Source organism: Trachurus trachurus, assembly GCF_905171665.1.
Source record: "Trachurus trachurus genome assembly, chromosome: 2".
Taxonomy (NCBI): Eukaryota; Metazoa; Chordata; class Actinopteri; order Carangiformes; family Carangidae; genus Trachurus; species Trachurus trachurus.
This window is the reverse complement of record NC_139914.1, coordinates 4,404,724-4,419,407: the sequence shown is the minus strand read 5'-3', so window position 1 is coordinate 4,419,407 and position 14,684 is coordinate 4,404,724. Positions and strand designations below refer to the sequence as shown.

The window sequence follows — 14,684 nt, the reverse complement described above, 5'->3', positions numbered from 1 at the left end:
TGAGCTTTTACATCTGTGCACCGCACGAAAAAACAAACAAACCGCGACGCATCGTCTGCCGCCGCTACGGCTTCACTTTCGTTGTGAGCGGGCATGTGGCGCGTCTACACATTGCATCTGAACGGTCCCATGCACGCACACACGCTTCACCCAAGCGGGCCGGTGTGAGTCGCGAGCGACGTGTTGAGTCTCCTCTCTGCTGTAGCGTGAAACACCGGCCTGCGCGCAGCCAATGGGCGTCTGATACGTCATCACGTAGCATGCAGTGTTCATGGGAAATGTAGTAAGTGCTGCCAGGGGGACAAATGACTGAGAACAGTAGAGCGGCTCTGGCCGTGATGATTGCCTTGTGCATCACCGGCCAAACTGGCTGGTAAGTATTTATTAACACCCGCCAAAATGATTTTTTACCCGCATTTGGCGGGTTGGCGGGTGTTAATTTAGAACCCTGAATATTATGTTTCCATCCGTCGTCAATCGAATTATCTGAAGATCACTAAAAATATTAGGCCATTAATGGGGAAAAAATCCATCTGAGAGCTTTAAATCCAATAAAAACCTGTGTGTAACAATGCCACATGCTGCTTTGCGATCAATCGATTGGTGACTTGAATAGATTTCTTGCATTTCAAGGCGCTTCCATTCATTTTTGCACTGAATCGCAAAACCGAATGCACAACAAGCCAAAAGTGTGACGAGCTGCTGCAGTCGTTGGCATCAGAAGACGGTGGCGTGATGAAGACGCAGATGCACCAAGCGTTAGCGGCGGGCGGCGACCTGTGGTCTGGGAACGAAATTCACTTTTATCGGCAAAGAAGAACAGTTTCCATCATCATTTATCACATAATAAGCTTTTTTATCGATCAAGAGAAGCGACAGTAACCATGTTTCCATCAACTTGGCAATCGAATTATCTAAATATCCATAAACATATAAATGCGAATAATGCCGGTTCAAGTACGTTTCCATCTGAGACCTTTAAATAGAATAAAAAGCTGTGCATAATTACGTCATGTGCTGTTTTGTGATCATATTGGTGTGTCATATGTAGCAGAATCGACATAAAACACGATCGCAACTCACATTTATCCAGCAAAGAACTGTTTCCATCATTTCTATCATATCATTTCAGCATTTGTCGCATTAACTTTGTATCGATCAAGAGAGAATCCAATGAGATTGACTGTATTCACTTTTTATCGATATTCATGAGATTTAATCGAATTTTACTCTTTCCATGAGGCATTTTTAATTCAACAGTACATTGCTTAATGCGAATAAAAACATGTGGATGAAAACATGGTTAGTAAATCATGTAAATGTTAAGTCGATATATGTAAAGTGTGAGAAGTGCACGTCCTGATGCAGCCAGTGTTTCCAGCACCGTCCCATTGCTCCACTGGTGTAACCTGTCCCTAACAATGGCTGCCCCAGTCGTCCTCTCTGGGTATTTCCAGTGAGTGAGACCAGACACCACAGCACAGATCTACCCAGCAGTTAAAGTATAAAGTTCAAACCTCTTTTACTTTCACTGGAATCATTCAGTATTTATTTCACTTGAAGGATATTGAGTTTGAAGGGTATAAGATTGCATATATATGTATATACCAACAACCTGCAACATTGGTTTCTATTGTTATTGTTTTGTTGCTTCCACGTCCTTCACTGTCAAACGTTAACAATGGACTTCATCAGAAATATTGTTTGTTTGTTGCAGATGTGGAAAATCTCTGGTCGAGGTGTTTATATTGTATGTATACTGTATGGAAAGAAGATTGTGCACCGAGCTGCACGGCCTTGTGGGAAACTCTGTGCAGAACAGCAGCCGACACAGTTTCTATTCAGACCACCGAGGTTTCTTATTGCTCATGTTCCCGTCCTGCATGCAGCGATTTGAAAAGGCCGCACAGCAATGAACTGACCGGCAACAACAAGGAAAAGATGTCGTCATGCCCAAAACTAAACTGCATGTTTTGTTTTTGTTTTTCAGGAGCGGACACGCCACGCAGACGGACACAATGGACACACAACACGACAACAAGATCCTCCATGCAAAGTTGCTTTTGCTCTTTTACACATCAAACCATGTGACTAAGGCTGGCTGCACATCGGACCTTAATGCCTCCATAGCTCAACTTGTTGGGAGTTCCCATAACGGAATATTATTAAATATTACAACTGAATCATTGCATCCTTTAAAGGGATAGTTCAACACTTTAGCAAATTGGCCCATTGCCATAATCCCTATAGCCTTAGGAGTAGTTTTGTTACCGTTAATTGTCGGTGCAAGCTATTTTTAGATTGGCGGAGCAGAAAAGTGAGGGATACAGTAATGGGATTTCTTGGTTTCCATCATCAAACTCATCAAATACACAATCCAACAATTCCACAATGCTCTGGTGGACAAGCTGTGACCTGCACATTCACCACACTATGAGATAATAACAGAACGTCACCAGACAGAGTTGTTTTAAAGGGAAATTCATGCAAAACCGCTGATGCTCGTTCCTGTCGGGGGGCAGTTTTTCATCAAGTAGTCTCTGAATTTCCCTCTAAAACAACTCTGTCTGGTAACGTTCTGTTATTATCTCATAGCGTGGTGAATGTGCAGGTCACAACTTGTCCACCAGAGCGTTGTGGAGTTGTTGGATTGTGTATTTGATGAGTTTGATGAGGGAAACCAAGAAATCCCATTAGCCTCCATTGCGTAGCTCTGAGCAGCTCGCGGCTTTGCTCCACCGTTGTAAAAACAGCTTGCACCTGCAATTAAAGGTAACAAACCTGCTGCTATGACTATAGGGATTATGGCAATGGGCCAATTTGCCAAAATGTTGAACTATCCCTTTAAATGTGTGTACAACAGCTTAATCATGTTTTCGATTAGTGTATAGAAGCACCTCCTACATTCTTTAACTGGAACCAGAGGAGCCCTCATGACGTTCACCTGCAACAAGTCAGCACATGCACACTGAGGAAATAAAACACAGAGTGAGACATCCGAGAGCACTTCCTGTTTCACCTGTTACAGATGTGTTGTTCGTCTTCTTTTTATAGTAAATAACCGTGACGTCTCTTTCTTTTTCTCTTTTTTTTTACCACAAAATCAAAAGATGAACAGATGCTGAGAGAGCAAAATGTGTGATATTCATCAGTTGTCTGATTTGATTTGGTTCCCACTTTAAAGAATAACTCTGCTTGACTCCCATGCTACTGTATTTCCTGCGTTTGAAAGGTACAAAGCGCTCGTCTCTCTGTGTTTCTGTGCTGGATGCAAAGAGGCAGAGAGAGAGAGAAAGAGAAAGAGAGAGAGAGAGGAGATTTTGTCACAGTGTGCGCAAAACAGATCATACAAGCCACTTAACGTCACTACAGTGAACTGGTACAAGCGAAGCGAGAGGGAAAAAAAAGCCCAGCCGTGCCGTGCCAGCAGCACGCCAGCGGAGTTTAACAGCTCGCTGAGAGGCGGGCAGCACCTGACAGATGCCACTTTTTGCGAGCATAATCCCAGAGGGCTGAAAAGATCCTCCACATGACGGGAAGCCGCGGTGAATGAAGAGGAGCCCGCAGCAGCAGCAGCAGCACGTTGTAACACTTGAAATGAAATGTCTATTAGGGCATTGAAGACATGTGCAAAGATCTGTTTGAATTCAGATTAAATAATGATGCAGATATGGGTCATTTATGATGTATTATTGTTTTTAAGAGTGGAAACAGAAGATAAATATTACATTTAACAAGTTATTTAGTCTTATAGGAGTCTACGGCCTGTTGCTGCAGGCCTGTTACTCTGTTATTTTATAATAATAATAATAAAACATGCTCATTAAAAAGCTACAGGCTGATATTTCTAACATGTGTTGCTGCATTGCTGTATAGCTCGTAGGTTAAATCTCTCCCTCTTTCTCTCTCATGCTCTCACCAACACCGCGCTGCCTGCCTGCCTGCCTGCCGGGGGAAACAAAACAAAAGGGGCGCTTTGAATGGCACGTGCTCCAGGCGTCAGTCACCTGTTTCCTAGCAACGACGGGGACAACAGAAAAGCACCTGTGGCTCTGAATAGAAGGATGGAGAGCTGAGTTGGACAGAAAAACCAGGGACAAACTGAAAATTATTGGGGGGCTGGGGGGGAGAGGGGGTTATATATATTTTTTTATATGAGCTGTGTTGGTCATAATGAATAAAAAAGAGTGAAACTGTCAGAATAATGTTTAATATTATTAAAAATATGACATTCAGGTTTATTCTAAGCTTATTTATGAGTCAATTATAAATACTTGTGATGGTTACAATGATAGGCCTAATAAATAATTTACTGTTTTATTATTTATATTTATATTTATATAAGTTTCTGAATATGATAATGTTAGAATGAGCAATGTCTGAAGGAGAAGACGCGCAAAATGATGGGAATTAAAGCGTTTACATGTTGTGTGTTTCTCCAGCTACACACTCCTCTAACCACACACACACACACATACACACACACACAAACAGATGACAGAGGGAGTAATTTTTAGGTCTCGCGCTCCGACGTCACCAGAACCTCGAGCCCCTGCATGCAAATCACGTCTGGGCTCGAGCCTCTCCATTGGCCGTCTCTCTCTCATTTAGCTGCTGTCAGAGCTCCGCTAACTTTTCCCAGCGGCAGCTACAGCTTCAACCAAAGTAAAGCGCAAAACAAACCGGGTTTCTATTCTACTTCTCCTTCTTTTTATTTTTCTCTGCGCTGACGGATGACAGGGGAAAAAAGGACGAAAAAAGGGAAAGAAGAAGAAGAGGAAGAAGAAGAAGTGCGGAGCAAGTTTATTACCTCTGAGTGGATTTCACCCTGAGACTGGAGCAGCTTTTCATTTCATCCCTCTCTCCTCCGGGTCTCTTTCTTCATCTCTTCATCTGCCTCTTCTACTTCGGAGGTTTGGCTGAATGTTTCACTGCTGAGAAGTTTTGTCCCACACAAGACCAGGTGAATGTACAGCATCATGATGGAAACGGACTTGCATTCCCCCGTGGTGCCCCAGACCAACGCGTCTAACCCGGGGGGACACGCCGGAGCAGGAGGAGGAGGAGGCGGAGGAGGAGGAGGTAAAGTCCCCCAGGAGCGGATCAAGAGACCCATGAACGCCTTCATGGTGTGGTCGCGGGGCCAGCGGAGGAAGATGGCCCAGGAGAACCCCAAGATGCACAACTCGGAGATCAGCAAGCGGCTGGGCGCGGAGTGGAAGGTGATGACCGAGGCGGAGAAGAGGCCGTTCATCGACGAGGCGAAGCGGCTGCGCGCCATGCACATGAAGGAGCATCCGGACTACAAGTACCGGCCGCGGAGGAAGACCAAGACGCTGCTGAAGAAGGACAAGTACTCGCTGGCCGGAGGGCTGCTCGGCTCCTCCGCGGGGGTCGGGATGGGCAGCGTGGGCGTGGGGCAGCGGCTGGTGGAGAGCCCCGTGGGAGGAGGAGGAGGAGGGGGTCACCACGGTAACCCCAACGCGGGCTACGCCTCGCACATGAACGGCTGGGCCAACGGCGGCTACTCCGGACAGGTGGCGGCCGCGGCGGCGGCGGCGCACGCCATGATGCAGGAGGCGCAGCTGCAGGCCGCGTACACGCAACACCCGGGGAACCACCCGCACCATCACCACGCGCATCATCACCCGCATCATCATCCGCACAACCCGCAGCCCGTGCACAGGTACGACATGAGCGCCTTGTCGTCCTACAGCCCCATCTCGAACTCCCAGAGCTACATGAGCGCCTCCCCCCCGGGCTACGGCGGCCTCACCGGCTACACGCACCAGCACCAGAGCTCCGGCGTGTCTCCGGTGGGGGCTCTGGTGAAATCCGAGCCCAGCGTGAGCCCCCCGGTTTCCACGGCGCGCGCTCCGCCATGCCCCACGGGGGACCTGCGGGACATGATCAGCATGTATCTGCCGACCGGAGAGGCGGCGGCGGCGGCGGCCGTGGCGGGAGACTCGTCCGTTCAGAGCAGACTGCACGTGCTCCACCCGCAGCACTACCAGAGCAGCGGCTCCACTCCGGTCAACGGCACGGTGCCCCTGACTCATATTTAAATCTCTTTTAAATGTACGATGATGATAATAATAAGCACTATACAAACAAACAAACCACAACCAAATATTTAAACTCTAGATGTGGGCGCAGGCTGCTGATGAATTGTAAATTATAGGCGGTTATAGCCATAAAAATGCAATCACTTTGAACAAACTTTTTTTATTGTTATTATTTTTATTTTCTTTCAGTGATGGATTTTTTGTCTGTCCGAGCTAAAAGGAAAAAAAAGCGCATCTGATTTTACTCCTGCTCTCTGGAACAGAGCATGCCAAGTTTTCACACCATTTAAATTATAACCCGTGAAGGCTGGTGCTTTTTTTTTTTGCTTTTTTTTTTTTTTACTTTTATTTTTATTTTTTCCGACTTTTTCTGTGGGATTTAAAGGCACCAGCTGTGTGTTTGAGGGATCCAAGAGGGGGAACCGTATAATAAACGGAGGGCGGTGTGTGTGGAAGATGTGAGAAAAAAAAAGAAAAAAGTTTCTTGGCTGCAATTTCAATTGATTTCCAGTTTTAATGCTTGTGTGTAAAAAAAAAAAAACAAAAAAAAAAAACATGTGAGTCATGTCAGGTGTAATTTGAAATCTGTTTTTTTGTTGTTGTAAAATCTTGTAAATTGTGAATAAATAGGCCTCACGCTGAAAACGCCTTTAATGCAACTGTATATAATTTACACGCGCTCATAATATTCACGGGTTGGAGACGAGTTAAATTTAATTTTCCACCAGTTTCATCCTGGAGAGAATAAGTGAAACATCTGTTTATTTTTTAAAGCAGCTCATTTACATTTATCACCATGTCTGAAAATCTATTAGAAATGCTGCGGTGGTTTAATTATAATGTCAAAAAGGCGAATGACAACATAATAATATTATTATTATTATTATTATTAATAATAATAATAATAATATGTATTACACAGAGTTCTCTCATATCAATTGGGCTGTTAATTGATTATCTCTCTGATGCAACATGATCATCTTCAGCTTTTCATTCTGATCGATCCTCTCTCTTTTTTAATTAGCCACCTTTAAGCTTGATAACAGCCCATACACAATGTCATCAATAGAGATGGAGTAATGTGCCACATGGAGATGATGGAGGTATTTCAGAATAGAGTCTTTTAATTTGGGATATAAAAGTTTTCCTGACCTCAGAAAAAGGAATCATTGACGATGCGGCGGATATAGTTTTATGACATCCTGTAACAACAACACTTGTTGGTTAGTTTTCAATCAATTCATCATCAGTGTCATTCCCATCCATGTCTTAATTTGAAAAGACTTCCTCTTCCTCTCCTTTTCTTCTCAAATATGTTGCCTTCACGTTGTTTTTATCTTTATTTTTCCTCCGCTTCTTTCTTGCAAGTTGTCTAAATGCTGCAGGATATATATATTTTTTAAAGCTAAATCCTTTTCCCATCACTGTTAACTTTATTATAAGGAGTCACCTGCAGCGATATGAGAAGGCCCTCCTCTCCTCTCCTCTCCTCTCTCTGGCACCAGGCTTCATCATCACCTGCATTAGGTCGTCTACAGTTTGGGTTTGAGTTGAACATGCCCCCCTCCTCCCCCTCCTCATCCTGTGGGGTCATGACCTCGCTAATCTAAGATCTCAAGCAAAAAAGTAAATCCCACAACAACAAGAAGAGTATCCGGTGCTCGATGAACTGCTAATTCTTCATTCAACTCAGTCTCAATTGGGCCCATGTACTTCACTTCACTTCACCTGGGAGGAGGCAGCAGCAGCAGCACTCTGCAGTCCGGACCCTCCACATGCATCGGCCTGTGTGTGTGTGTGTGATTCAGGATGTGAAATTATTTCCTTCTTTTAAATGTAATGGCTGAATCACCGGAGGCCCCGGGGGTTAGGGAGGGAGGGAGGAATGAAAGAGCGAAGAGAGAGCAGAGAGGAGGAGGAGGAGGGAGAAGGAGAGGAGAGGAGGAGGGTTTTTTTGTGTTGGAGGAGAAAGGGGATTAGTCCTGGGGCAGCCCGGGGGTCAGCGCTGACAAAAAGCCCCGGCAAACAACACCCCTGGTTTTATCAGACTAATTCCCACTCGGATCTGGACTTGAACACACAAGAGGCCAAATCACCAGGATGCAAATCAGTGAAAATAAAGCTGTTCCCTGCCTGGGACGTCAGGTGTTTGAAACTGGAGGTATTTATTTATTAATTACCCCAGTTTCATTTCATGTTTGACTTAAAAAGAAAAAAGAAATCCTTGTATTTTTAGGCCGACTTCAATGCGTCTGTAAAAATACGGGAAGGTCATTTTATATTTTGCTAAATTTAAGGCGGATGCAGAGAAAAAAAAAATATTTATTTACAGTGACCGCCTTAATAAATATGACTGCTGCATGACTGATGACAATAAATGTGAATCTTTGTTTTTGCATCATTTTATGTTGGATCAAGTGGATGAACTCTAAGTTTACCGATCAATCAATAATTCATATTAATGTTGGGCAGAAGTTTCAAGGGAATTTACAGCCTGACCCAGAGGATGTCGAGGTGTTTGATAACTCCAGAGGTTACTCCAGGTGTGAAAAACAGAGACGGAAGAGAAAAATTGATGTTTAAAAAAAGGCTATAAATCTATTTATGACAAAGGGATAAAAGAAAAACAAAAGAAGAGACGATTAATTACCGCTAATCACAAATTGTAATTATTTGCTCAGTGTGATGAAGCTGTTGTTGTTGTTAAATATTCTGCTTTAATATGAGAATATTAAACTGGAGGATCAAACACTGACAGAAACACACAATAAATCAAAGGATAACATCTGTTAAATGTTCACAAACAGACTGATCATTGATTATAATCGTTAATTATATCATCACAGCGTCACAGCAGGCCTCGTGCCCTCAGGTAAGAGGAGACAGGTGCACGTGGAGGTCCACAGTCTGGGTCTTGGGGGGGGGGGGGGGGGGGGCTTTGTAGGCCACGTGTGTGTGTGTGTGTGTGTGTGTGTGTGTGTGTGTGTGTGTGTGTGTGTGTGTGTGCAGGTTTTCATCCTGTTCTGCTTGGCACATGCTTGGACACCGCGCGCACTGCACTGCCATAACCCCGCGTGCCCCCCCTGCCTCCCATCCCATCCCGCGTGCTCCCGGTGTCCTCCTCCTGATTCACGCGCCTAATCGGCGTCAGTTTATCACGCCTCCGCATGTTTCCCTCCCTCTCCTCCTATAAAAACCCTCACCTCCGTCGTTGGACCCGGTTCTGTCACGGGAGATTACGGGGGGACCGATTGCACAACACCGAATGTGGCGCGAGGAGATTAGCCGGGACGCCATAGAAAATAGCAACGGGGCCAACGGATTCCTCGCGAGGGGGCCTTATCGTGCAATTACACGTTGACACGTTTTAACCATTTTTCAGCCTCTTAATCCGAGAGCCCCCCTCCCCTTCCCCTTCCCCTCTCTCTCCTCCTCCCCCCCTCTTCCCTCCCCCCTTTTCTTTCCAAAAGCAGACCTATTGGTGCTGAGGGAGCCTCGCGCTGCTCTGTCTGACTCCCTCCATCACTCTGTCTGGAAACTCATCATCATCATCAGCCTCTTTACATTTCCACCCATCTGCAAAAATAAAGACTTGTTCACATTTTCTATCTGATGCAAAAACCGAGAAACAGATGGATAGATACAGCCGGAGGCCCCGATACACAAAGTTCAGTAAAGCTTTAATCTAAACATGAGGAGGAATGTGTGAATTGATAAGAGTTAATATGATGGAGTGCTACATATGTGCTATTATTCAGATAAATTATATCATATTTTCATATTTTATTGATTCAGGTAACAGATAAAATGATTAGGCATTAACCCTCGAGGTGTCTTTATGTTTTTGATTCTCATTATAGGCCTGTATCGGTCAGTTTAAAGCCTAATTATATGAAACCTGGCCAGGATTTGTTTTATATATTTTTTTAATGTTCCTCTCTATTGTAAGGTGTAGAACAGGAGATCTGCATTTACCCTACGGACCGGTTTGGTCCCACTGACTTCCATTAATTATTTTAGATATATACCGTAATCCTGAAATATTATAATGCTTTCCCCCATACCCATATACGTACATATAAAATAAATCTTAGCCCCTTGTTTAAAGAATACAGGGAACACAGGTTTTAGGTGGGATGAGGCCTGGTTCTCTTACCCTGCAAAATGCATGGCAATAAACAAACAAAAAAAGAAGCTGAACACTATAAAATGGTCTTGGTGCGTTCAGATTGATATAAAAGTGTGGTGTGAATGTGGTTGAGAATATATTTTGTATGTGTGTGTCCTATTGGATGCGTGGTACCTACATTCCTACATATAAGAACATAGCAAATTTTTTTTTTTTTTTGAAAGAATAAACTTTATATTCTTTTTATTCCAACTTCATGAGAAGGGAGAGTTTTGGGACCTATAGAACAGTTTTTTCTGAATAAAACTCTCACTGCTCCAAAAATAATAATGCATCAGAATCAATGTTGTTATCAATTACTGACCTATAGTCAAGGCTGCAATAACTTCATCTCAAATATTCCTCTTTGCACCTCATTTTTGGAAAATATTGTATATTTTGTGGGCTTCTTATGACAAAAAGGGCATAAAAACATAAAAAATGAAGCTCTGATGCAGTGAAAATGGTAATAAATATTCTTATATGACCATTTTGGGACCTATAACTTGGGTAAAGATCATTTTAAAGGGGCCTCGAGGGTTAAACATAACAACTACAGATCTGTTTTTGTTGGAGAATCACAAGGTCAAATGATAAAAAGTAGCACTTTTTGATATATATTGGACAGAAAGTCTGATGGTTTATACTAGCTGGAGTCATTTAACAGGTGTGACCTTCAGGTGCAGCAGCAGCAGTGGGGAAAAAGAGACACTTTCCACATGTCATCAAACCTAAGCTTATCTCAGCATCCAAACATCATCTCCTCCTCCTTCCTCAAAACAGGACAGGTTGTTTAAAATAATCAGACAAAGCAAATAAAAGTCACAGGTTTCTTCTAGTTATGAAATAAAATAAAAATAAAAAAACTTAAATAAACTTTCTTTTCCCCATGGAAACCCTGCATGTGGCCGGCGCCTTTAGTTGTGTTAACAGTCTCAGCAGGCATCAAGACAAGACGACATGGTGTGTTGTTCCACCGCGCTTTTCAATTCAATTAAGAGTCTTTCATGACAATCAATTAGGGAGTACCCCCTGGATCTCCCCGGGGGCCTATAATCATCACACACCGTCTGCTCCGACCGGCGAGCCCCGCCCACCGGTGGCAGGGACACTTCTGTGCAGCGTATCGGGGGCCCACTGGGAGCCGTGAACAGACAGTTTGCGCTTTATTTCAAGGCATTTTACTCCAGATTATGTTCTTTCTCTCCCTCAGTGGCTCTGTGTTAAATGTAGATTTGCCTGCATATTACGGCTTTTACTGTCGGTCTCCTCCGCTGCTCTCAGCTGTGTGATAATCACATCCAGAGGTTAGAGAACGGAGCGGCTGACTGGAGCCACAGATCTGCCGAGTATTCGCTGCAGATTGTTAAATAATTTTCTGTGAAGCTGGAGGAGCTTTGTCAGGTCTGACTGGCAGAATAATCCTGATGCTGTCTGAGGCCTGCATGCAGACGACGACACATCTATAAAAGAAAGAAAAGACGCTGCCTGGCATTATGAGCAGAATCGGGATATCTCAGTGTTTGCTGCTGCAATTTCAACCTGTCTCTATCCAGCCTGCCTGTCTGTCTCCACACCAAACCCTTTTCAATCAGTTTATTATGACGGTTGCGTTAAGAAATCCTGGATTAAGCGCCGGGTTTTCCTAAAAAAAATGCAATCAAATGTGCGAATTTAAGAAAAATAAGCGATCCCCCTATATCAACCTGTACTGAAATTGTACTTTTACTGGTACCGACCGAATTCCCGCATATCGATTCTTGCAAAATCAAACAGGACCACATTTTGGTACCTGAATGCACCGTCGTATCTGTGGCTGACGGCAGCACAAAATGTGTAAAATCTTATTTCCTTGTGGAGCAGCGTGGGAAACACATTAACAATGACAATGGCATTAAAAAATTCATACGTTTTTGCTATTTTCTTTTCTATATTTAAACAAAATAACTTTAATTACCACACATACATGCAAAAAAGTACTGAAAACAGGTATTGCTGCAGTGATGACTACAGCCTCTGCCTATATGGGGGCGCCTGCTCAACCCACTGAGCCAAACGACGCCCCCAATGTTTCGACATTTACTGTAAAGCATGATGAGTATAATTCTTTTCAATCACTGGCCTGTTTTTTATTCTCTCTTTCTCTCTCTCTCACACAAAGGAGAAAACGTTGTTCCCTCCTGTGTGAATTGAACCTGCAACATTTTACAACTTCAGTGGAAACACAGGGAAATTATGAAATCATGCAAAACCCGCCACGTTTGATGCATTCTGCACGGAAAATCTGCAATTTATGCAAAAATGCGACCCCTGTTTTCACAGCGGCGACCTTTACTCAAACAGTTCCTTGCTGCATTGAAAGAGTATGTCCGAAACCTCACTTGCGTCGCTCTGTGAGGTTCTTTCTCCGTCAAAGACAGAAACAATCACATGCAAACTGTCTGAGGAAGTCGACCTGCTGTTGAGCCACTTCCGTCTGCTCTGCATCGCTGACAGCGCAGCAGCAGGTTCGTAGTAACAGCTCACATGAAATGCACTGGAGACAGATTCTAATTTTACATGGGGCTTCATTATCTATTACAGTGACAGCAGAGGAGGACTGTTGCATCATATTAGCGGATGATTTGTGCCAAAAAAAGGGAAAGAAAGAAAAAAAAATCTCACAAAAATCATAATCCTCCTCATTTTTCTCTGATTAGCGACAGTTAGCTGACTCCAGAGCAGATCGAGTCTTTGTGGGGAGAGACATCCAGGAAAGACTCCTCTCTCTCTCTCATGTTAATACCACCACCATCCCTCAGGTTGATGAGGAACTCCCTCTAGCAAACGGTCCACAGTGAGAGCCACTGCATTGTGTAACCATCGGCAATGGATGATGACACTTTGCGTAAAGACATAAGCATCGTTGATGAATAAAAAACTAAGTATTTTCATGCTTTAAATCTAAAATTGGCGGGGGTTATGTTTGACTTCATCAAGGATATCTCCAGACTGATGAAGGATGGCAACTTCATTTTTAAAACGGGACATTTCGGCCTTTCCAACGAGACCTCCACTGTGTGGCTCACCCAGAAGCCTTTCGTCCTTTTTGTTTTCCGATCATATAGCTGCACATTTTCTAAATTCATATGACACCACGATGGCATTCATATTTTCTGAAAGCCCAGGTTGTCCAGGGAAAAAAAGGATGTCAATTACTTGCTTGTGCATTACAGGGCTGAGGTTTCACAAGCATTAACACAAGGAGACCGGAGAAAATAACACAGTGTCTGAAGGGTTAAGATCAGCAATCCCAGCAAACCCACCCATTCCTGCAAACACAACCTCTGATCCTCTTTTTTTTTTACTTACTTCCTCTGTATTTCTTACATTTCTAGGATGTTTAAGGAGCAAAAACAAACAATTGTGTGTTTTAATGTCCCTCAATGATCTGAGTTCTGCTTCAAAAGGTGAAAAATCCTGAATTAAATACTGATCAATGAATATCTACACCAAGTCTGAACAGTTGGGGGGTTTTTTCTTTGTCACAGATGGAGCAAAGTTCTCGTGTTCCTACTTTTAAATTGGTCATAAATGCACAGTAGAAGTAAACGCGAGGTCCCATCAAGCCAATTAACTCAAACACCATGCTACTTTTTCAAGGAGCGTTATGGCACTTTGGGAAAAAGAAGGAAAGAAAGAAAGAAAGGGAGGGGGAAGGAGAGGAAGAGAAGAGAAAACACTAACATGATTACAAGCGTGGCTCGGCCTCAGGTAATCACCGGAGTTAAACGGTCTCCTGCCAGCTCAGAGGCCAACGAGCCGCTCTCTGCCTTTCACCTCGGTGGAGGGGAACTGTGTCATTTGCAGATTGCAGGTGAGATCGGGTTCACGGTTTTCCTGCATGCAGCCTCCCACCGCTGCTGCCACCGCAAAAAAAAAAAAAAAAAAAGCACTGGTCAATTAGTGCCAATCATTGGCCCAAGGTGGCGGCGTAATTATTTAGTGACGTTTGACATGGGGAGACCTGCATGTGTTTTCATTTGCACAGATCTGGGTGGTTTTTTTTTCTGTTTTAAGAAGAAAATGCGGAAAATTAGTGGCGGGTTGAAACTTCAGAGCGTTTACATTATGATTTTTCTTTTAAAAAGTGAAACTGAACAAAATTCAGAAGTGAGTGACCCTCTCTGCACTTATGATGACCAACAATGTGATTCTGTCTGCAGCTGTGTTGTTGTATTTGTCTATTATTATTATTATATAATGATTATTATAATCCACGTTGGAGCCGGTGCACACGACATATTCTGTAGAGTAGATATTGGTTTCCATCGATTCTCTTATCCTAAAGATTTCAGCTGTCTGCCACGCCTCCTTATTGTAGCTCCATTATTAAAAGATTTTAATTTGTGGGAAAATCTGTTTCAGACATGAATCAATCGACTTTTTCTTCTTTTTTTTTTAACTACTTC

The 14,684-nt window shown here is 43.5% G+C and overlaps 1 protein-coding gene across 1 annotated transcript; it reads left to right on the top strand.

Moving 5' to 3' along the window:
• Positions 1 to 4,967: 4,967 nt before the first annotated feature.
• On the top strand, positions 4,968 to 6,065 carry sox1b (SRY-box transcription factor 1b; the record flags this gene model as incomplete). The annotated part of the gene is made up of 1 exon (XM_083989563.1): positions 4,968 to 6,065. One exon carries the CDS (start codon positions 4,968 to 4,970, stop codon positions 6,063 to 6,065), a length of 1,098 nt encoding a protein of 365 aa, XP_083845689.1.
• Between the last annotated feature and the right edge of the window lie 8,619 nt (positions 6,066 to 14,684).